Source organism: Apis florea, unplaced genomic scaffold (genome assembly GCF_048593485.1).
Source record: "Apis florea isolate Af1SG1 unplaced genomic scaffold, ASM4859348v1 contig_2350_pilon, whole genome shotgun sequence".
Taxonomy (NCBI): domain Eukaryota; kingdom Metazoa; phylum Arthropoda; class Insecta; order Hymenoptera; family Apidae; genus Apis; species Apis florea.
The window spans coordinates 8,002,112-8,026,477 of NW_028256565.1; the positions used below are offsets into that span (position 1 = coordinate 8,002,112).

At 42.8% G+C, this 24,366-nt stretch overlaps 2 protein-coding genes across 3 annotated transcripts in view; one reads left to right on the forward strand and one right to left on the reverse strand.

Annotated features, from left to right (window-relative positions):
- The window catches only part of LOC105734753 (mediator of RNA polymerase II transcription subunit 20), a 103,427-nt gene that overhangs the window by 7,738 nt on the left and 71,323 nt on the right, over nucleotides 1-24,366 (forward strand). The window lies entirely within an intron of this gene.
- LOC147658180 (facilitated trehalose transporter Tret1-2 homolog) overlaps nucleotides 1-24,366 on the reverse strand; it is a 78,031-nt gene that overhangs the window by 6,297 nt on the left and 47,368 nt on the right. For both annotated transcript variants that reach the window (XM_086904468.1, XM_086904469.1), the window contains exons 2-7: nucleotides 8,817-8,918; nucleotides 3,709-3,842; nucleotides 2,487-2,733; nucleotides 1,902-2,186; nucleotides 1,500-1,752; nucleotides 1,043-1,383 (exon numbers count right to left, since the gene is read on the reverse strand). In XM_086904468.1, coding sequence (XP_086760594.1) covers nucleotides 1,043-1,383; nucleotides 1,500-1,752; nucleotides 1,902-2,186; nucleotides 2,487-2,733; nucleotides 3,709-3,842; nucleotides 8,817-8,918 — 1,362 coding nt within the window. The remainder of the gene's footprint in view (nucleotides 1-1,042; nucleotides 1,384-1,499; nucleotides 1,753-1,901; nucleotides 2,187-2,486; nucleotides 2,734-3,708; nucleotides 3,843-8,816; nucleotides 8,919-24,366) is intronic.

Genomic DNA, 24,366 nt, shown 5'->3' on the forward strand with positions numbered 1-24,366 from the left:
GAGAAAAGGTTCGAATAATTCGTGTTTGTTCGAAGAGTCGTCCGCAACAACGCGGATATCGGATTATTTTAAAGTAAAGGATCGAATAATTCGTATTTGTTCGAAGGCTCTGCAACAAGGGATATCGGGTTATTTTAAAGAAAAGGTTCGAATAATTCGTATTTGATATCGGATATCGGATTATTTTAAAGAAAAGGATCGAATAATTCGTATTCGTTCGAAGGTTCTGCAACAAGGGATATCGGGTTATTTTAAAGAAAAGGATCGAATAATTCGTATTTGTTCGAAGGCTCTGCAACAAGGGATATCGGATTATTTTAAAGAAAAGGTTCGAATAATAATTCGTATTCGTTCGAAGGCTCTGCAACAAGGAATATCGGGTTATTTTAAAGAAAAGGTTCGAATAATTCGTATTTGATATCGGATATCGGATTATTTTAGAGAAAAGGATCGAATAATTCGTGTTTGTTCGAAGAGTCGTCTGCAACAACGCGGATATCGGATTATTTTAAAGTAAAGGATCGAATAATTCCTATTTGTTCGAAGGCTCTGCAACAAAGGATATCGGATTATTTTAAAGAAAAGGTTCGAATAATTCGTATTTGATATCGGATATCGGATTATTTTAAAGAAAAGGATCGAATAATTCGTATTCGTTCGAAGGCTCTGCAACAACGGATATCGAGTTATTTTAAAGAAAAGGTTCGAATCGACATCTAATATGTATTCTCAATTTGTAGAATAAGAGACAAGCTGGTCTGAGATTAAAATTCGAACGTGTGAAAGGTTGTCTCGTTCTCGAATTTACGAGCACACCTCTCGAGCCCGCAAAGTGTTGTCGTATAATGTGGATGGTCGTGAAAGGTGGGAAGATCGGTAACGCGATTAAAGAGCTCGAATATCTCGATTATACACTCGATCGCGAGATAAGATATCACGCTCGATCGATCGATATATCGGGCAACAAGAATACACCCGACACGACGCCGGGGTTTAAGTGTCCCGACCGTTCCCTTACCTTCCCCTCCCTCCCTCGTCTCACCTGCTGAAAATCCATGAAGAGCTTAATCCCGACGAACGCGCAGAAGTAGCTGAAGCTGGTGCTGATGCTCGAGCCGAGGCCGCGATACTCCAGGGGAAAGAGCTCGCCAATCAATAACCACGAAATTGGCGATATGCCCAAAGCCAGGGCGGTCGTGAAGACGAGGACGCAGAGCAACGGTATCCAATCGTGTTGGCCGACCACCGCCGAGTCCGGATAGCCCAGATTTTGCGTCTGGGACATGTAATAGGCATAACTGCCGAAACCGGCCAACGCCAACGACATGAACACGGTGCTGGCTATCAGAAGCGGTAACCTGCCCACGATATCGATCAGGAATCCTGAGCAGGGGGAAGAGAAAGAAGAAAAATTAGAAAAACAATTGGAAAGCAAGTGGAAACGTTCGTTCGATTCGTTTATCTTATCTTGGTGCTCGATAAGTGCGTTTCGGGTTTACCTGATAACAGAGAAGCCAATAATTGGACGAAGCCAATCGCGATGGTCGCTCCGTGAGGATTCATGCCGCCCAGCGTCTGCCTGAATATAATGACCGCGTAATAATTGAACGCGTTCGCCCCGGAAAACCTCTGGAAGAACATCAAACCGCACGTGATGGCGATGGGCTTGTACAATCGGGGCGTGAACACGCTGTTCTTGAACGTGAGCTCGTACTGCTTCGCGCGTGACGCGAGAATGTTCGTTTTGATCACCTGTGAACAATTGTTAAACCGAGCGTTCATCGTGGTGGCCATCCAGATCGATCGAATCGGACGTCTCTCCTCCTCTCGTCGAATCGTCGTTTGAATCGCTACGTTCCTCGATCGGTCGATAATATAACGGACGTTCGTTGGAGAATTACCTGGAGCTCGTGACGTATGTCGACGTGATCGCCGCGCAGCCACTGCAAGCTGTTCGCAGCCTCGTCGTCTTTCCCGTTCAGAACGAGATACGACGGCGTCTCGGGTATGAAGAGAGTCCCCAGAAAGAGCATCGACGGCGCTATCGCGACCAGGAGGGCGCTCTGCCTCCAATTCAAGTACGTGCCGGCTATGTAAGACAACAACACGCCAACGTGGCCGAGCACCTTCAGCATAGCCGACAGGCAACCTCTGATCCCCGGCATCGAGATTTCTGATATGTATACCTGGAACAACGAGTCTTAAAACCAGAGCCTATTCGAAAAACCATACGTATATTAGGTGTGCAAATTCATTACGTAAATTCAGTCGGATAGATCTCTCTATCTTCTATTTAAAATTTCCATCTTTCGATCTTTCCTACGACTTTTCCCCATTGGCGCGCAATCGTTTCACTTAGCTTCGACAGGGCTCCTCTTAAAAACGAAAGAACGCTGTTTCGAATGGCGCCACGAGAATTAATTAGAATAGGAAAGAAGGAACTTATTTGCACACTTAATACGCGATATACATATAATACGCGATACCTGCGCGACCATGGTGATGACGGAGCAGCACAAGCCTCCGATGAAGCTGGTCACGTAGACGAGTTCGACGCAGGGCGCGATCCCCGTGAGGATCCACACGACTGCCAGAGGCAGAGACGTGACGCGTAGGGCCAATCTACGCCCCCTTCTCATCACCCAATCGCCGATCATAGCGCCGAACCACGCGCCCAGCATGGACAACGAGGCGACCCACGAGGCTTCTTGTTGCGTCACCGAGAAAGCCGACCTGCGACAAATTTGCAATACGATTACGAATGGCAGCGCCTAATATCCCTCTGATTGGAACGATCGATCGGGTAACGCATCGATCTTCGGCCCAACCGGTTCAAGGATAGGTGGAAACGAGCCAACGGTTCGTTCTACGCCATTACGCTACCAATAAGAGATCTCGATATGTTTTCTCGATTTGTATATCTCGACCGATTAATTCGCTTGGATCTCGTTCGGTAATTGGCCGTGTGTCATAAGAGAAAATCGTACGCTCCGGGGATCGATCTCTTGTTGCACAACGGATCGACCAAGTTGAATTTATTCCTTGCCGGATAATTGGAACTCGGTCGGTGGTGGAAACGAAGATATCGATATTCGAGTCGACCAATTATAGACACGTTTGAACGCGTTGAAATTTGAAAACATTCAGCTTTCGACAAATTGAATTAAATTATATAATATTACGTTGCGTAAACTCGTATATAAAATCAGCAAATATTGAAATTTGAAAACAAATTCTTTTTTACTAACTCGATCTAACTGAATCCAAATTGAATTAAATTACGTATATAAAACTGAAGAAAAAAATATTGTATACACGAGGAGTGTATACTGGAACGACTAACGAGCACGATTTCCTACTCGTGGTTCCTCGATAGCGATAAAACCGAGGCCCGCTATCGCGGGAGAAAGTGTGCGACGACCGAAAACGGAACGCAGTGACGTTAATGCACACGTTAAACGAATTATCTAAGATATTCCGCCCCTCGTTCGCTTTATTGCGCCACGGGCGAAGTATCTTGTCGGGTTTATTTAATTTTCTTATCTTCGCCGAGCGACGCTAATCGTTGGGGGGCGACACGACACGCGTCTGACTCGCAATTACTTACCAACCATTTTTCTCTTTCGAACGCTCTTTACATTGTAAACGGCCGCTACCGCGTTTCGTTTCCGTTCCACGATTAAACCGCGCGTGAAAATGATACCTTACCACGTGTCGTTGTTCGCCGACTGATAAAGGTGAGGCGGCTGGTTGTCCAGGATGGAATCCAAGGCGGGCGAGGTGTAACCCTTTGCCAGGCCCGAGGAAAGCGTCCCCATAGACAGCGCCAGGGTGGCCAACACCTTGCCAATGAAACACCACATCTTGTTCACTTGGAAAATTTTTATTGAAATCGCATTGCACCGCGTATTAAAAATTCGATCGGGCGAATATTTAATTCCGCGATATCCTTGTAAATTGGAGGAACTGTGCAGGGCAAATTGAAAGCGAGGAATACTAAACTCTGTCTCTGTTTGTGACGATCGTTTCTCTGTGCGTACTCGTGAGAGAGAGAGAGGAAAGGGAGAGGTTGCTCGAGAAACCGATTTTATGGTGCACGGAGTCGAAATTACGCCGCTATGGAATCTCGTGCGGTGGAATGTGAAACCATTCTCTCTCATCCCTCTCTCCGTCTATTTTCGTATATTCTGTTTACATTCGCGAGAGAGATGTTCATCATCGAGCTCGTAAAATTGTTGAAAGAATGAAAACGCGGATGGATCGATGCGGAAGGAAATTGGGAAGGTTGGATGGATTTTTGGAAACAAATCTTCTTATTCGCAACGATTGCACGATTGCACGTTCTTAGGCGCCACGAGCTCTAGGCGCCGTATCTCTCTTCCTTGTTTGCGTGTGCAGTTCGTTTATGATGCCGTGCAAGAAGCAGTAAAATATACAAATATTGCGCGACACTCGTAGATAGCTTCCAGCCTCCCAACTTCCGAGAACTTCGGTTGCTGATTCTAGAAATTTCGATTCGAAACGTTCGAGGTAAAGAGTGGATTAGGAAGGGATTTTCAAAATTCGAATTTCAAAGTTAATTTTTCCGCAAGCAGATATCTTTTTTAACGCAAAAGAGAGAGCGATAGCTGGTGGCGATTATTACCATTTCGCAACGTGTTTCTTTCTCTCCATTACAGGATATTTATTATTATAGTTCCCGCTCGAGAACTGGAAGAAATTAAAAGGAATGCCGCTCAACTGGATAATATTTATGCGATAATGTTCGTCTACCACAAACGATTTGACAAAAGTGCGCGCGGCAAGTCCGATATATCCGTATATCGACTAATCTGACTGGTTTTTATTACACAAAAGTATCTCAACACTTTTCGAGCAGCGTGTGCTTAATGCACGGTTTTAACACACGTGGGGACACGGTGTTATTCGAACATTGTAACTCCTTGTAACGCAATTTATATTCGATTTATATTCGATTTTATTCGATCCCTTCGAAACGACGCGATCCAACTCCACTCGACCGTGTACAGATCTCCTTCGATCAGCGAATCAATTTTTTTTTTTTTGCCCGCCAATATCTGTCTCCAGATACCTATAAGTATCTGTTCCGGTGAGGGGGGATATAATTTACTCACTGCTTCCACCGAGCGATTACGCGAACGAGAAACGACATCGATAAAGTGGAGGAAAGTGTGAAAATATCGAGGTGCTCCTTGCGCGTTTTCCAGCCTGGAAATATTTCTCGGCCTGTATACGTACATGTCGGTCACCGACGCGGGAATATAATTATTTATGAGGCAGGTATAATTGTGGATAAAATTCAGGGTGCGCCTTGCAATTATTTGCGCAACTTCGCGATCCGATCCGTCGAGGTTGCTTCGCGCGAAATAAATTGCCGCGCTTGAAGATCGCGAGATAAACGCATTAATTCATCTCGAAACGAGGGGGGAGACAAAAATTGTCCCCCCTCGTTTATTGAATTACGGCCGGGAATTCGATTGCCGCTCTATCGATCGCGGTGGGTGTCGAAAATGTAACAACATTGCCACAGTTGTTATTTATAATTTTAATTCTCTCGAATTTTCCAACTTTTGTTATTCGTTGGAGAAAAAAGGAGAAGGATTTGACAAATTTCAATAAATCGTTTTGAATAGAAAGAGATGTTGGGAAGATCGAGAAGAAAAATTGGGAGTGCGTTGGAGCAGGTTTGCGGGGGGGAGAGGGATCCGTGTCGCTCGCACCTGTTGTAAAATCCTGTCGATATTTTATATATCAAACTCCACGTTGTTGTACCTTCTTCCATTATTTTCGAGAAGTTCCGTCATCGCGAGGAATTTCAAGCGAGGCGCCGATCCCTCGGAAAATTTGCATAAACTTTCGATATCCTCCTTCTCCTCCTCCTCCTCCTCCACGACAGATCCGGAGAGACAAGTTATTGCAGGCCATTTAAAACGCGACGCCGCAATAACCTTTCCGTCGTCGCGGCGGAGACGCCGATATTCTCTGCCAGCGAACAATAATGCGTGGGTCGGTTGAGCCGGTTTTCAAATCTTTTTATCCGTGCCTGGATCGTGTGAAATCCATACAACTGTAGCTACATACGATACCCGATTGAACGATCAGTCACTGAATCATTGAGACATCGACGTCGAGAGATCGGCCTTGCGATATTATGTTAAAAAAGATCGAGATCGAGGAATCGCTTTCGATTCGCTTCTTTCAACGATGCTCAGAAATGGTTCGAAAAATGCTACGTGGCCGGTATTTTAACTCAATTCGTCACTCACGTGTTCGTGAAAAATCGTTACACGTTTCTTACATTTTTAAAACTTCACCATTCGATCCGATCATTGAGACATCCACGTTGAGAAATCGATCTTGCGGTATTATATTAACCCGTTAAAAACGACCGAGGAATCGTTTCTTTCAACGATGCTTAGAAATGGTTCGAAAAATGCTACTCATTTAATTCGTCACTCACTCCGTGTTCGTGAAAAATCGTTACACGTTTCTTACATTTTTAAAACTTCGATCCGTCCAAGTTGGCCGATTGATCCGAATTTTCGTAAGATTAGATCCCTCGTTTAAAATTATTTCGAAAGTGCGTCTCGTGGTCCGGGTCCAGATCCCGAGGTAGTCCGTTTCTCTTGTCCGCGCGTTAGTCTCGCGCAATTACTCGAATACGAAATCGGGCATCGGCATAAAGGGGGAAGCGGCGACGTGACTCACCAGCGTTTACGACATCCGACAACAGCGTGCGGCTGTTTGTTACCGACGGATACCCTCGCTTGGATATCCAACCGGTGACCCGGCCCTGAGCCCTGTTTAACCCTTTTGACGCTTGACTTTCAGCGTCTGACGTCCCCTCACCGTTTATAGTCACAGCACGTCGTAAGCTCGAACTTGTATATTGAAACGTTTAGCCGGGGAAACACGAAGATTAAAGAAGTCGAAAGATCGAGGCTCGTTCGCCTCGTTGTTGCGTACGAAGTTTCGGGATAAATATATTTTGGAAGCATGCTCGTCATTTATACACGCGAGTTGTACCGATTTATCACGGTATAAACATCAAGAATCTGTTTCCGAACGATTGTTCACATTGGTTTCTCGAAATCGACCACGATAGAATCTTTTGAGAAAGTAAATTTAACGTTTCTTTTTCCTTAGGATCTAATTCTAATCGTATCTACATATCGAATCCTCTGCTGATTTCTAATAATCGATGCTATTTCGATGACTTCATCTTACATCCTATATTCTTCGATTCGAATCAATCTCTGTTCGTTTTCGTAAGAAAAATCGAATTCGAATCGAGAATCGTTGTAACTCGAGCGAGACTCGATAACACGGAATATAGCTGGTTTACGCGATACGATTATCCCCGACTAATTGGTGTATAATGGACAGACGGTGTCAAAGTTAGAAACACCCCGTTAATTTCAATCTCGAGGCGAGAAGAGGGCGGTATACTCCGTTTCCACGCCACGATCCGCATTCGATAATCCTGAAATCTAATTCCCGCTCGCGTGCAGGCGAAAGAGGTAAATGGATTTGTATCGCGTTTGCAAATATGATAAAATGGCCGCCGTGTATCCAGCCTCGATGGAAAATCGCTTTAACAACCCGCTGTTGGCCAATCGGTTCTACGAATTTTTAACCTCCTTGCTTTTCGTTTCTTTAACTTTTTCGCTCCGCATGTATCGTACGATACGACGAGTTATTGCTCGTCTTTCTTTGAAAACGTAACATCGATATTCTTTTTTATCATCCATTTTTTTTTTTTTTTTCAAATAAACATCGTCAAAGCGACTCGAATTGCAAGGCCAATCTTTCTTTCGAGCATCGTGTCGAGCATTTTTGATTTAATCGCGGATTCTTTCGTTTCTCTGCCAGTGTACATTTCGAATCATTCGTTGATCCTGCTGAGAGAGTTTTTTAAGGCTGGGTTGAAAGAGTTTAAAGTTAACGCGTGGTTAAACCCACTTGTGAAGAGTCGATTCTTCGATTCTTTTGGAAGGACAGAAGTTTTTCGATTCGAAGATATAGCGTACATTTCGAGGTTGGATTTGGAAATGTCGAGTAGAAAATTAATAATCCGAGCTTTTCTAAGAAGATGGCGGTATTTCCAAATGGCTAAATAAAAGTTCACGCCAACTTTCCTCTCGTTTTCCAGCGTATGAATTTCTCTGTTACAAGCCAAGCTTTTCCCCGTTGCGTTTCTTCTTAGACGTTAAAAGCTCGTTTACGTCGATGTGCCTCGAGTTAAGCCGAAGTTAACCGGGAGAGCCATTAGCTTAAAACAGTTAGCTCGGAGATGCTGCTCGGTAAGCGAGGAAAGAAAAAGATGGGGATGAGAGAAGAGAGAGAGAGAGAGGAAAAAAAGAGAGAGAGGTTTGAAAAGCTCTTTAGAGTGGCGATATTATGAAAATGGGTGGTCAGCGCGCGCCATTGTGGAAGAAGGAGGAAAGAATCCGGTCGATACGCGTTTATAAGCTTGGACCACTCGATTAAGCTCACGGCTGTCTTCGGTATTTGCATATCGATATGGACGTATGCCAAGAAGGAAAGATTCCCTCTGGCTCACTGGATTTGGATTATTCGAGAAACGAGGAGGGGAAGAAATGTAAATTGACGAAATGGGCACGCCGATAAGCTCGCCTTGGCCGCCAACTAATTTCTGCCCCCCTTTCTCGCCAACTCTTCTCGAAACGAAAAAGAGAAGGAATAGAAAAATAGCGCGGGACAAGGAAGAATTTTACTAGAAGTTTCGAATAATCGGTAATAAGATCTACTCTGGAAGAAGCATGGGTCGATACCTGCGACATGTGTTGCGGCCTCGTCGCCGTCGAAGTCATGTGCACCACGGAAGCCCTGGGCATTTTAAAGCTGTTCTCTCCCTCGTCCGGCACAGTTGTCACCTGCAACACGCCAAATATAACGCCCCTGTACACTTCTTTCAAATAATAATTCATCGAGCCGAGATTCTCGCTCGATAAAATCAAAAGCGAGATTCAGATCGATCCCTGTTTGTCTCTCAAAGGAACGAATCGAGTACACTCGTTTCGGATACGCGTGACATTGTTTTCGCCGTTTGTACGCACACACACACACACACACACGATACACGATGATTATACTGTTGGATCGAGCGCTACGAGATCGGTCGTAAAAACTCGCCCCACCACGCGATCTGGCAGTAATTGAATGGCTCGCGTCCGTGGCCTGAGAAACGAGCACCGAAAACTACTTTACGAGGTTTACTCGCAAAGAAGGAGGAGGAGGGCGTAAGTTGAAGTAACCGGCCCACGATAAGACTTTTCCTCTGTTAGACCCCATTGTCTAAGGTGCATACAGATAATTGTCCTCCGCGTCCAATTGTGCAACCCACGCGGTGTCCCCTGGGACGGCCACCCTTTTTTTCTTTTTTCCTGTTGTCGGGCGCGTGACAGGCCGTCAAGTTTGGATCGGTGCTAACATCTAAATCCTCGTCGCTTTCCGACCGCTTGAATGCGGAATCGCTGCCCTGCTTATTTGCATCCACCTGTGAATGCCGGGATTCGTGGATTCGTGACTGTCTGCCCCACACTTTTGCTTTTTTTCTCTCCATCGTTGCTTAGAGTGGCTGGGATCTGTAGTTTTTTTTTTTTTTTTTTTTTGGACGAATATTGGCGGAGGACGAGTCTCTGCCTCGTCTCGTTCACGTTCGCCTTTCGTGATTTAACGACGAAATTTCACTCTCGTCGACGCTCTATCTTGGCGTTCGTCGCCAAGACGAGAATCGTGGGAGAGGATCGCGAGAGGAAGATATATATTTTTCGAGAGACGTTGTATTAGAATCGATTTAGAAAAAATAGAAGAGATATTCTTTCATTTTAACTCTTTTTTTGAAATCTTCATCGCACGTATCCTTTTTTAGAACGATCTATTCTCCTCAATTTCACGAGACAGAAGAAACTGATACCTCTTCCCCGGTGTGTATAATATTCGAGCAATTCGATAAAAATAAAAGATGTCCGAATTGAAAGACGCAGCCATATTCGAAAAGGAAACGCATATATATATATATATTGCTTCCGAGAAACATTCTATATATAACGGTGGTATGATCGTGATTCCCCTCCCCCTACTTTTTTTCATACATGATTTATAACATTACACGAGGATACGAGTTGTTGTACGCCAACCTCGTTCAACCCTTGCAACCTAGACGCGTGGGCCCTGATAAGGGAATTTAGGAGGCGTGTCACCGTGTTCACGAGCAATCTGCAATATTCCCTTTACAGCTATCTACGCGTCTCGTCGTCTTGGTCGTCGTTGGAGAGCGCGTCTTTTTATAACCGTTGTTTATTGCGATAGGTTCAAGTTCCTCGACTTCCCCCGAGATACCCGACGAGGTCGGATAATTATAGGCGAACCGTTCGAGAGGCTAGATACCTCTTATAATTGAGATACCGCTAGAGCTACGAATATGTTCCTCCCCCTCCTTTCCCTTAGTCCTGCGCACAATGGACCGTGTAAATCACTCTTGTCTTCCATCCACCCACGCCCGCTGAAGAGTTTTCGATGACCGGATCGAATGCATCAACGAAAAATCGATGCATCAGAGGGGAGGGGGGAAACTTTAGGGAGTCGGATCGCAGAGCAATCGATCTTCTCGCAACGTGTTTGAATAGCGTAGTGTTGAACATTCGATATTTTCGAAGCGAATCTCTGTTTAAGGGAATAAAATGTGGAATAAGTGAAAAAAATTCCTTAAAGCTTCTGGGTCGTGATAAAAGTATAAAACGATGTGTTATTTCAAAAAGAGATATAAATAATCTTCATCTAACTATATTTAATATCGTATTGTTTCTTCGAAGAATCTACGACGAACCCCTTTTCTTTTTTTTCTTTCTTTTCTTTTTTCTTTTATACCCCATCTACGGTATCCATCCTCCACCCTCGACGACACTTTGTTCCCCGATTGATAGTCGGACGAGCAACTCGATTTTCAATAACCGAGCAGATAGCAGATAAGCCGGCCGCCACCCCACACCCGCGATTTCTCACGTTTTCTCCCTTCTCGTGTCGCCCTCTCCCGAGGGATTTATCCCTCGAGCACCTCGCCTCCAGGTTTGTGGAGCACCACAATCTCCAAATCAATATCTTCGAAACGCCGCCGTGCTCCGTTTCCCCCGTCGAAACCGATTTCGAAGTCTAATCGGCCACCCTTCCCAACCCCTTCGGGCTTTGCGTCTACTCGTTATTATCGTGGAATGTTAATCGAAAAGTTTCGTTTCGATTCCTATTCTCGGTTGGAAATCTATCTTTGCATCTGTATTTAGAGTACAGTTTGTTCTCAGAAACAGTATCGCCAATTGTACGTATTTATTAATATTCTTCAGTTTTTACTTTATCATTCCACTTGTTATTTCTTGCGAAAATTCAATTGATTAGGATGCGATTGAAACGATAAGAAACCCGATTTAGAAGAAATCGCGACACGAGAGAAGAGAGTGTTAAAGAATAGAAAGAGGTGGTTAATCGTATCGCGGAAAATGAAAAGGGTGGTCGTGGAATTTATATCCGTGGGGGAGGATCAATCTGAATAGATGAGTCTGAATTCGAGGGAGTATTCTAGGGCACGGGCGAGCGTGCATACGGAACATCAGGCTTGGATATAATATTTTCCCTAGACTTTAGATAAAGGCGAGAGTCATACGTATATATATATATATACGCGCCTCGAAGAATATCGCCGACGATATTCGCTCGGGTTAATAATAATTTCATGCTCGAGATTTAATAAGAGATGGCTCGAGAACACTCTTGTTTTCGAATCGTTACACCGGCCTCGGATAAAACGCAACTTAACTTAACCGATCCTCCTTGATAAACAAACACGATTACGGGAGAGGAGCAGGTAAACCTTGTCTTAGATATGAATTGATATACGTTCTATTTTTCGAATCGCGTTTGTCGAAGCGATATTCATTGTATTCTTTTTTTCCGTGGTAATATTTAATAAAAATATTATTTATTTTGTATATTTGGGGATTTATATTTATGGTTTGTTATCGGTTTTCTTAAAGTATCAACTTTTATATAGATCGATTCTAAAGACAAAAAAAAAAAAAAAAAGAAAATTGAGATTTATACATCAACATCGTGTTGTATATTTGTTGTATATCCGTTTTAAAAGATACTTTAATAAATTATCCTCACTTGGCGAAGAAATTCACCAAGTGCGAGCAATAGCGTAACAAGGTGCTGAATTACTAGGGTAAAACGGCTTTTTATGCAAATTAGAAAACACGAACACGCGATTTTCACTCTGATCGCGCCTCTTTAATCAGTGGAATTGCTCAATGACCGTGCTGAACTCCACGGTAGCTTAGCTTTTTTTTTCTTTTCCTTTTTCTTCTTCCTCGACACGCATCGACCACCTATCTCTCTTAATTCTCACTTATAATTGCTAAAGAAGTTCGCGTGATATATTACCAGTTACCGTCACGCTCGATCGCATCCGGAGATCTCGACAATAAAATGCCACTCATTAACTCGATAACTCTCTCTCCTGTTTTCGATTTCGACACAATGCGAAAATCCGTACCTATCAATTACCTATTTATCTCTCTCTATTTACCTATTTATCTCTCTCTATTTCCAGATTAGCCAATAACACAAGCGTAATGCATCGAACGATCGAACCAACTAATTATACTCGACGAATAAAATAATTTGTAAAAGAAGTCTCGATACCAATCCGCATTTCCATATTCGTATATAATTTCTCGCGTGCGTATATGAATTAATTTATCGTCACGTAAGCGAGTTTTTTATAAGCCCTGATTATAGTTTCGAATCCAAAATTTCACGTGAGCAACGAGTTAGAGAGTTGAAAATAATCATTGAGTTATTAATTAATTTTTTCGTTCGGCAAGTTTCCACAATTGGCGAGAAAAGTATCGCTTCTCCAAACGAATGGAGACACGATTTTTCTCCGCTCCGAACTCCAAGCGTCTCTGAGGAGAATCCACCCTCCTCCATAAATTAATCACCGGTCCATTGCACGGTGTTTACATGGAATATCGATCGTTACGTTTGCTCACCCTCCCCTTCCACCCCTTCGTATGCAAAATAAACGGGTTCTACGCATACGAAAGCCGCCGATGCTTTTACGGAAACGGTCGTCCTCTTGTGTCGCTTAGAGAGTACTGACTTGAATATTGCAATCGTGCAAGCAGGAAGTTCTTTCTTATACAATGCAACTTATTGTTTAAAAAGTATCTTCTTGAAAACGGTCTCGAGTGTTTCGTTCTCATTGAATCGACACCTGTCGGTAGGTGTATTTCGCCGAGTGCGTTTCCGCGTACGTGAAAGTGATTCTCAGTATTTTTCCAACTTGTTCGCTTCCTCGAATCGACGCGGTCGATTTCTTCTTTCAACCTTTCCTCCGCTCGTATCGCTCTCCCAGAAAGAAAAGGGATCGTTCCTTTCTTCCTGTTGAAATGCCATCCTCATCGCTCACCGTCCGACCCTCTAAGAGCCTACTATGTGTCCTCCCTTGTCAGCCACTGTCGCGTGTACGCGCACTTCTCTTGTCCCTGACTTTACAGATAAAACGGCCGATTCTCGTTAAGCCGTTGCTTTATCTCGCCTCGAGGAGAAACGAAATGATCGTATATTATATATATCGTCCGTTTCTGGTATTGCGTTGTAAATACGCGTGGGTATTACATTTGTTGCACTCGTTCAGTTCAGTATCGTTTGCTAGAGACAAACGATAAATAACGCTCTTTCTTCTTTTTTGTGCATGTTTGTTTCGTGCTTCTAATATTCGAATATATTCAACGGTATTAATTAAGTTAAGCTTGGACTTTCTGCCTTATGACGTTGTAATGTATTCCGTTGTCCGATTGTTGTCGGGTGTTAAAACGAGAGATTGTTTCTTACGATACTGTATGAATTATTAATAATGTTTATCAATTAGATCGAGCGGAGAGGTAAAGTCAGAGATCGTTCCACGAATATTGAAAAGTTGTGCGAGCGGATCCGCTTAAACTCTTAGTTTTCCGAGAGATCCCTCGTTCGAAACATGTTGTGACAAATTACAAGTCGCAGAATCTCAAATGTGCACTGATGCACGTTGGACGGCAATATCGAATGGCACATTCCATCGCGTGCAATCTGCTCGATCGATTAACGCAAAGCCAGCTCTCTCTTTCTCTCTCTCTTTCTGTGCGTCGTTTTCGCTTACGGATTTCATTAACGAAGAGGTTCTCGTTTTTAAGGAAAACGCGAGACAGAAGAATCGTTTCGAGCTCTTTATGAAATTACTGCCGCGTTTCGACGGAGAAAGAGAAAGAGGCGGGCATCCAAGGACGCTCGTTTAATTTTCTTCAAACGAACTTTTCCAGGAATCGTGTTTACATCGAGGCAACCTTATTCGGAACTGGCTTCGAAGAATGTTTGATTTTTTGAATCGTTATCACTCGTTTTCGTTGAATAATAAACACTTACACGGATATCCTCGAGGCGTTTAAAGCGAGAGATCTTCCAATTTTAAGAGTTTCCAAACTAAAAAAAAAATTAATAGAGAGATATCTTGAGATATATAATTGCTTGTTCCATGTTGTTTCAAATAAAATATAACATTCGACGATATCTGCCGTGTGATCCCGCCGAGAAGTATATTCTGAAGACGAAAAAAATAATCTCTTAATTAATGTTTATTGATCGAATTGGTACGAAAATGTGCGTGGACGAAGAGTGGCCAGTTTGCAAGCGTTGCAACAACATAATATTAAATATTGTGAATATTATTATCGCAGCCGTCGCGGCGCCATAATTCTTCGCGACAAGATAATATCGCGTTTACTTAATCGTGGCTCGTAGCCTTTAAACTCGTACCAATTAATTAACGTACACGATTTCCCTCCCCTTTTGTTCTATTAAAATACCGCCATGATCGTTGATTTATTGTTCCCTTTGGTGGAAAATTCGCGCTCCTCCTCGATCGTTTCTCAAGTTTTTTTTTTACCATCGTGTTCCCCGAGAGTTTAACCAGAGTTTCTTTCTCGCTCTCTTGATAAAAAGAAGGACGTTGAAACGTTGTGACGCTTTGGTTCCGCAAGTAGATAAACGAACTGCGGAAAATGGAGGTTGGTTTACCTATCGAGGTTTATCGAGAAGAAAAATAGTTTGCTTTTTTTTTTTTTGGATGGAATTTAGTGGAATTTTAGTAGAAATTAGAATTTGTAATTTTTCTCCTTACTTTTTGACAATTATTGATGATGTTTAAGGGTTCGTTGTAACAGTTCTTTGGTATTTATTGAAATATTTTTTGATAATTATATATAGGATTTGGATAATTAAAGATTTTAAAGAAATGTATATAATTTCGATAGAATAGAAATTTTCAAGTTCCAATTTAAATTTTCCTTTAATAAAAATTCCTTTCATTCTCGATATATAAAATTCTCTTTCTTTTTATTAAAATATTTTTCCATGCTGTCGTTCGACTAATCACACAATAACAACAGTCTGCAATCTTGAAAAATCAACCAAATCTGCAAGCAAATCTATAAAAATGGATTCCTTTCTTTGATTTAACTCTTTCGTCTTTTATCCACGAAAAAAAAAGAAAAAAGAGACGAGGATGATAGAAAAGCACCTTTTCCTCCATAAATGGTGTGGATACGAATTTTCGCAAGTAGCAGTGTTTCGAGTCGCGAGTCGAGAAAAGGGAAGAGGAAACGGTGAATGGAGGGAAGCGAGGCGTGCGAAGGAAGACGTATCAATTCGAAAGGGAGAAAATGCACCCCTGTACACTCGGCTCGGAGTAATGAAATGCAGCTTACACCCCGTATTTTACGTTTTATTAGGCTTCTCCCTCCCCCGCGTTGCCGCTTTTACCGAGCATTCGGGTCAAGTGGCTATGAATATCTGTATCCAACTGTGGCAAACCGTCTAAAGCAACCGACCAATTTGTCCGCCATATTTCATCGCCTTCCCTTCCCCCTCGTTCCTGTTGTTTTTGTGTCTCCTTTTTTTTTCTTCCTTTCTTTCTTTTTTCTCGCCCCCTCGCCTTCTTTTTCTACCCGTTTATCGCGCGACAACCGTCGTCGTCGTCGTCGTCGTACGCGAAAATATTTCAACGAAAATCGTTTCAACCCTTGAATACGATATCGAAAATTCTTGGACGTTTTTCAGGAAATTAACGATCCCTCGATCAACGAGTAGAATATAAAAATTCGAATGATATCTAATTAAAGGTCGAGCAACGAGTCAAATTTGAATTTGTCTCTTAACAAAGGGAAGATGAAAAAGTTTCGAGCTTCTCTCTCTCTCTCTCTCTCCTCTGAACATAATAACGAGAGAATCGATCGGAGTTTTTGCAAAATTTCGACGCGAATATTATGGTGGTAATAGCCGGCTTAATTAACCGCGATAAACTTTTATTCATTCGCTCGAACACGTCGTCTTCGAGGAACAATTAACGCTCCGAGCAACGATTCTGCCCGAACTTGTTCCGACCGAGACCGAGCTATCGACGAGTGAAAGAGGGAGGGGGGAGGAGGAAGCGGGATAAAGAGAGAAAAATGGGCGCAAAGTTAGAAAGGGGATACGGTATATCTCGGATCGGTAATAAATTCTCGTGGAATTATGAATTGACGTGGCGAGGATGATTCGATATACCGAGAGGGGTGCATTTACCCGATAATCCTTGAGTGGCGCGATGCATTTAGGCCGGGACTCGATGGGTAATGACCAGAACTCGATTTCAGTCACGATCCAGGGTTACAAGCCGGCCTTCCTTTCCTTAGGCCCCTCCTCCTCCTCCTCTCTCGTATTTTTTCTCGGCCGTTCAACAACCTAACCCAACGACTCGGGCTTGAAAAATATTGTTAAAACGAACTCGTGTTTCACTTCGAGTTTGAAACCTTCCGTTTGGTTTAAACGGAAAATTTCTCACTTTTTCAACGAAGGTTATCGTAAGAATAACGTCGATAACGAAAAGATAAGAAAGATTTTATTAGGAGAAATTTCGTATTTTCAATTATATTTCGATTTCATCCATTCGTATAAAAGTGTTCGGTCGAAAAAGTTTCGTCGCGTTTTAGAAATAATTTTAGCCGAAAACGCGCGAATCGCGCCAAGGTGATCGATCCGAGAAGCGTGAGGCGTCCTGTAAAGCGTTCGTCATCTCGCATGACTGTACCAAGTTTCAACGTTGGATTATTCTCGACACACCTTTTCGTACTCTGGAATACAATCTCCTCGCGCTCCGTTTCTCCCTCGAACGAGATACGATCGCATAATCCCTCGGCGCTCACGGTTAATTTCAACCTTTTGGCCTTGAACAGTCGCGAGCGGACGATCGTCTATGAATAATACAGGCCGCGTGTCTCCTCGGTCTTGTTTCTTCACTCCGTTCGTAAATCATCTTCTGTAACCGTGTCCCACCCCCTTTCATCGGATCTATTTCGGTTCGGTGTTTAGGTGGTATTATATCCAAACGTCATCGAGGATGCTCCATTCTCAATGTTTGACAACGAAAGAATAAAATCTCGTAAAGCTTAAGATGGTAAAACGCTCGCTCCTTTTAAATACGTTGCCACTTTTACGTTATACTACAATCGATTTGCTCGATTTTTTTCTTCGATTCCCTGATTGATCGAATCCTCTATCGATAGAGCGTGTGGATTAAAAATGATAAATCTGCTGGTATTCTCGATGATGTGTTCAAAAGTGATGCGAGGAAAATCGCTGTGTGTCTGTAGTTCATAATCGAAAGACATTTGCTTTTCTAGAGAATTCGGGGAGAAAAATTTGGAATTGCTCGATCGACGCGTGTTTCAAGACAATTCGGTCGCAGTTGGGTCCGCGTGGTCACCAGCCTTTTGTTCCTCTAGCAAAAAGAAGCCGGTGGCGCAGAAATCCGAGCCAAGAATAGGCTGCGGTGCCACGTGCCGTGCTGCTCTTCCACTAGTCGCTTCTAGACAGTTGAAACTTGTGCAACCGCCGATACCCCCGATCCTCTTCGTGTTATTACGCGAGGTTACGCGAGGAGGCCCTCCTCCTTTTCTCTCCGTTCTCCACCTTCATTATCGCGGATCGTGTTTCCATAATTTCCAGCCATCAATTTGCCCCTTCGATGAGACACTCGAACTGCAATTAGCAACAATCGGGTCATCGAGGAGCGGGTCATTTTTCTACTACTTTTCTTTCCTTTTCAAACTTTCCCGATACGATCTCCGTACGATAATCTCGGGTAACTCGATATCGTAGAAAATTAAGAACCGTAATTTCTCGCGATGAGAAACTCGCAAATGGGTCTCGCGAAGAATCGATACTTTATAGTTTCTTAAGAAACGAGGTGAAACCACTAGCCTCTCTTGCGCTTATAACGTATGAATATCTATTTTACATACGAACGATCGTAATTAAAGAATGACGCCAAAGAGAGAAAAATCCCTAATCCTATACAATATCCAACGATCACCTTTGCACGGTGATCCCAAAATCCCAACTATCCGAAAAGAAAAAAAAAAAAAAAGAAAAAAGAAAGAAAAGAAAGAAATTACTCCGCCGAAACGAAGAAAAGCAACAAAGTGGCAGTAGTCGTCGTGAAAAACGGCCGACAGGGTCGGCTATTCCGGTCGATCGCTGTCAATCGGTCGTACGATCACTCAAAGTAGAACCTCCTACCAGAAATAGTGTGCAGCCGATGATTCCGAGTAACGTGGTACGTTTTCACGGTATAAAATGCGTCAATGCGTGTGTACACGCGTCGAGTGCAATATTTAACTCGATCCGCTTGGCGTGCACACCAGAGACCGGTTTCAAGGCAAGACACGACGACGACGACGACGACGACGACGACGCAAGAGGCGAGAGGAGAGGAGAGGAGAGGAAGAACGGTGTACACGAATTATCCGTCCACGTGGCTCGATCCGTGAATAAAACGATCGTGCACGTCGCTTTGGCCCTTTTCGTCGATAACCGATCGAGAACAGGAAGGGAGGGGAGGAGGGATTGGCGAGGCTCTCGATCGCCTCGACTCGGCCACGCACGAAAGAGAAAACGAACGAACGAGTCGCGTGCTGATAGCAACACCGATCGGTTAATTAATTATCCCCTCCTCCTTGGGACACTTCTGGTCTCGTTCCAACCCTTCCAATCCTCGCGATCTACTTTTTGGTAAGGCGAGGCGATATCGAGAGTTCTTGGCGTGCTAATTTCCCTCCTCGTTATTCCCCCTCGATTTCTTTCGAATCCGAGGAATTCGGATATTGTCGTGCATTCGACGAAGGGGAATCACGATTATTTTCGACGAGATAATAATCATGGGGATAGTCTGAGTCGAGTTTTATTCGTTGGAGGGGATTTTTGCGTTGTTTTGAAAAAGGTAAAAATTAATTAAAGGACGAATCTATTTCGAAGTTACAGTTGAATTGTGAACTCGCGATAATTCGAGTCGCGGAATTTTGAAAGAAATATTAGGGGGAAGGTGATCTGGCGGTAGAGGTCGCTACTTATTATGCGAGATATTAATAGCAAATTCTTTCGTGTAGTACGTTCATTGTGCACGCCTCGGTATTTTTACGATATATGTATATCACGCGCTACTCGGAAACGTTCATTGTGCACGCCTCGGTATTTTTACGATACGTGTATATATATAATATGGTACAGCACACGTTCACAAACTGTGATCGAGATGAATCGATCGATTTAGCTGGAGATTTCGTTAATTTCGTTATTTTTCGTAGATTTTTTTTTTTTTTTTTTTTCTTTCTTTTCACGAATACTTCAGGGATCAGTCTCTGGGGAGAAGGATTAAAAATCACGAAACATTGATAGAGGCAATTTTAATACGATGCGTGTAATCTCGATCGAGCGTCACATTCGGGACACGTAAGAGATAAATCGAAGCCGAGCCGAGGATAATTGAGAGAGATTATAAAAATGAGTTTTATATGCAAAACGAGCCGTTTTTATTCGATATTATCGCTCCTCTCCACACTTTTTCCTCCTGTTAATTTTACACTTTATAAGCGCTTTATCGACTGATCGTTTCGTGTCCTACAAGTTTTTCTTCTTCTTCTTCTTCTTCTTTTCTCCCTCTCTTTCTCTGTCTGTACGAAAGAGAGGCCGGATAACCGAGACACCTCGGCCGATCGAGATTACAGATAATCGCGATCCGGTTAATCAAGGTCCTGCAGTAATTCATGCATATATCTACATCGTAAATATAAATCTTTGCTTAATATACGTAGAAATATGTGTTCTTGTATGAAAATTATTTATCGGAAACGTGATCACCGGTGAACGTGTTAATTCTGTTTCAAGAAGTGTACCCGCGTCGTCTAATAGTTGCGCGAAAGGAGGCGCTTCGATACACGCGGGATGGAGAACGATATGAAAAAAGAAGAAACTGGACGAAGTTCGATTTAATTATATAAATAGACGTACACGGAGAAATAACTGGATAATTCTTCTGATCACAACCTTTCTATATCAATATCCCATTATTATTATCGCTCGCAACTTTTGAAAGAGATTTCCAAAATTTTTTTCCAAATTCTATCGTAAACTCCATCGTCGGCCGAGATCTTTAATTACTCGCGAAAATGCAAGAAACTCTTCCACTCCTTTTTTTTTTTTTTTTTTTTTGCAGAATGATTTTTCCGTTGAAAAAAGAAGGACGCGTTGTTAAAATTCATCGCGATGATCTCGAAAGCACAGCGAAGGGAAAGAAGGAAGAGAAGGAGAGGTTGGCGTTATTCGCATTAACTCTGCCGCGCTACGTGATGACGATCGGCCACCTGATCTATGTTCGATCGACGAGCGCTTCTCGTTTCACGGGCACCGTTAGACGATTCGCGGCACGGTCTCGTTTCGAATTCAAGCAACGGACGTTTCCACGGGGACGTATCGTTTACAGAGCACGTAACACGATGTAGTAGCACCTTGTAATTTCTCTGTCACCGGGTTGCTGCATCGTCGCCGCCGCCGCGACCCCCTTCGCCCCTCCATCCGCATTTCTATGGTTATACGGGGGTCTGCGAGTTCGCGTGTACGTATGCAACCTCTCCATCGACGAAGGAGAGGTGTTCCATTTCAATGTTTCCGTGAAGTGACGCCTGTCCCAAAACTTTGTTCCCGTTTCATTTAAATTCGGGAAGAAATTGAAGGGAAATTGATATCGAGTGAAAATTTATCGCGAGGATGAATAAGACTTTATAAGTAATTATAAAATCGATATTGCACGATAAAATCTAGTTTTCCAGGTGTTTCGAAAGTTAGAGTTTTTGAGAGATCGAGAGGGTTTAGAATGGGTCGTAAAATTTTTTTGCTCGGAAGCGTGTCTCTTTGCTTTTTGCACGAAGCATAGAATTGGGAGAGACTCGTAGTTTTGTGTACAAACTGGATGAACTTTTGGAAAGAGGAACTGCGCAGTGAAAATATTCATTGACGACTACGTGTTGAAACTTTTAAACAGCGGAGATAACGATCGATTGCAACGATCGATTTAAAATAAATATTTTTCTCGAAATTAAAATCTCGAAGAGTAATTTTTTTAGTAACTCCAAGATGAAACTGAACACTACAACATGTTCTCTCTCTCTCTCTCTCTATATATATATATATAAAATCGATACTATTTTTCATCGATGAAATTGCATCAACCAGCTTCGATCTCGACTTGTGCGTCCATTAACCTTTATCAGGACATTCCTCTTTTCGAAAAAAATGTTGGATCCGAAACACATTGGTCAATCGAATGAGAGCAGTCAGTCTGGGGTGAATTGTGACAAACATTTCGGCCGTCGTTGGGCGCCTATAGACGAAGTCGTTTAAAAATAAATCTCTAGCATCTCTGCAACCCATCACAGATAGGTGGCACGAAGGCAACGAACGTTCCTCCTCCTCTGCTCTAAATTAAATCGCGAGCCTAATCTAAAAGCGCGGTTTCACCCTTCCTCGCCAATCCTGTCGGGGGCGTTAAAAGTCTGCGGATTTTTCCCCTCCTCTGAAGCGATCGCGCCGTCTTCCTTCGAGCCACTTTGTCAGCAGAAAAATATCGGACAGCTACTTCATCAGCTGGTGCTCCTAATAAAAGTAGAGGCGAAAATGGAATAATACTCGCGCAATTAGGGCGAATTAAACGTGGTAGGATCGGAGAGAGAAAATATTTTTTACTCGTTCTTTTTATTACACCGAGCTTAATCTCGTACGCGTAAAAAAAAAAGAGAAATGGAATATCGAGTGGAAGGAAACATTAAGATTAATTTTATGTATCTATATAACGTCTTCCACGTTATTGAAGTAGAAAATATCTCAATGACCGTTCGATCCATCGTATCATTTCGATATCCTCGTTACATTTTCTCCATCCTCGTTTTCGATATTGCTCGAAAACACGGGTAGCAAGATTTATACACGTCCGTAATTCTAACCCTAAATTTCCAATCAAAAAAAGAAGATTCCAACGATCGATCTTTCGGAAAAAACCTACGAACTCTCGCGCCAGGCAAATATTTGCAGCTTCCTTAATCTTAGAAAGGAAACGCACGAAAAGGGTGGCTTCCACGCGACTCCTCGCGATTATTTACACGCGAAATTAGAGCTAGAGCCCTCCTCCTCCTCCGTGTTTCCGCGCCGGTTCGTTAAATTTTCATTAGATCGCGCGGACACGACAATGCGCAATTTGCCAGCTTTATAAATATGGAACGGCCGATTGTGGGACGGGGTTTTTGCAGTTTGCCCAACGAAAGATAATGAACGTTTCAGTGTTCGTGCGTGGGTTTTCCAGTTACACGTTTCACCTACTTTTCGCCTCTTTTTTTTTTTTTTCGCGAGTAACGTAAGTAAGCGTACATTACTCGCATTCATACAAATGAGTAAAACTCGCTTTGTTGTCGTCGAGAACTGTGCGCCGCTTCGAGGAACTCGACTTCTTTTTAAGGTTCTAGATAGTTATAAATCTTGGAGAAAAAATTATTTTTGAGGACAGTTTTTCTTTTTTATATCATTGGTTGGTCGATTTTTCGAAATATTGAATTAGAACAAATTGGAAAAGAGAAGAGGAAGGGGGAAAGGTGGCAGGAGGTGTGTTTTACAACGTCTGATCAGCACAGGGAGAAAGGAATTGCGTAATTGGAAGGAGGCGAAGGAGATCGATGATGATTCGCGTTTGTAAATCAATCGGATGGGGGGAGACTCGTTTTACAAATACTCGTTTGACACCGGTCGGATGTTCTTTTGAGCGTGGTCCAAAAGAGCGAAACCGATGCGTCGATGTCGGGTGTCACGCAGATTAAAGTGAAATGCCCGTTCACGAAGCAACGGAAGTGATTCACTAGCTCCGCAGACGGGATACTCTAAATGTGGAACGTCGAGTGGTGGCCGACTTGAATAAATAATCGGTCTTTATGAGAGAGGAGAATTGCCTTCTCGTCGATGATCTCGTCCATCGATTTTCCAAAAGAGAATCGCGATCGATTCGAAGAGCCGTGAGAAAGGGGTGACGCGGATTCCTTTCATCTTCGTGGCGGATATTAAAAATATTTCAATCCGCGTGTTACGTAATGGGAAGATAAATACGGGAGATAAAGATGCAATCGAAGCAAAATCTTCTTCGAACAAAACTTTCAAACGCTCTTTGTTCGAGATAACATTAGACGGGGTTTAATTCGAGAAACAAAACGTAAGTGTGTTTTAATTCGATCGACATCGTTGATTTACATCGCATAAGAAATTCACTTGAACGGAGGTTTATTTTATCACTGATCGATGAAACTTGTTTCAAACTTGTTGTTTGCGAGATCGACCATTCCGTGTGCACCGATATTTATTTAACGAACCAATAAACCGTCTTGAATACAAATATCGACGTAACAAAGGACAACAATGGCAGCTAGTTGCTCGTAAATCCGCTTCCATCACTTATTCCAGTCGAATACATTTGCAAAAGATCGAACAAGTTCCATTGTTGGAAGATGACGAATTAAAGAAACGGCGAGTCGATCTTCCAAAATCTTTCCTCTCTTTATTCTTATCTAAAAAAAGAAAGAAAATTCAAACATCTATCTATCACCAATTTGCACCGCAAAAAAGATCAATGGAATATTATTGTTGGAATAATAGGGAAATGATGGAATAATCGTGTCTTTATTCTTATCTAGAAAAAAAGATTGAACCGACTAAGAATAACCGCCTCACAATGGCAATCGCTTGCCGCAGCTCAACTCCAAACATCCGTATATTCTATCGATTTGTGTTGCAAAAAAGAAAGAAACACTGCCCTATTGTTGGGAAGAAAATGTTAAATCCAAATTTCTGCCTTTACAAAAAAAGAAACGTGAAGAATACCTG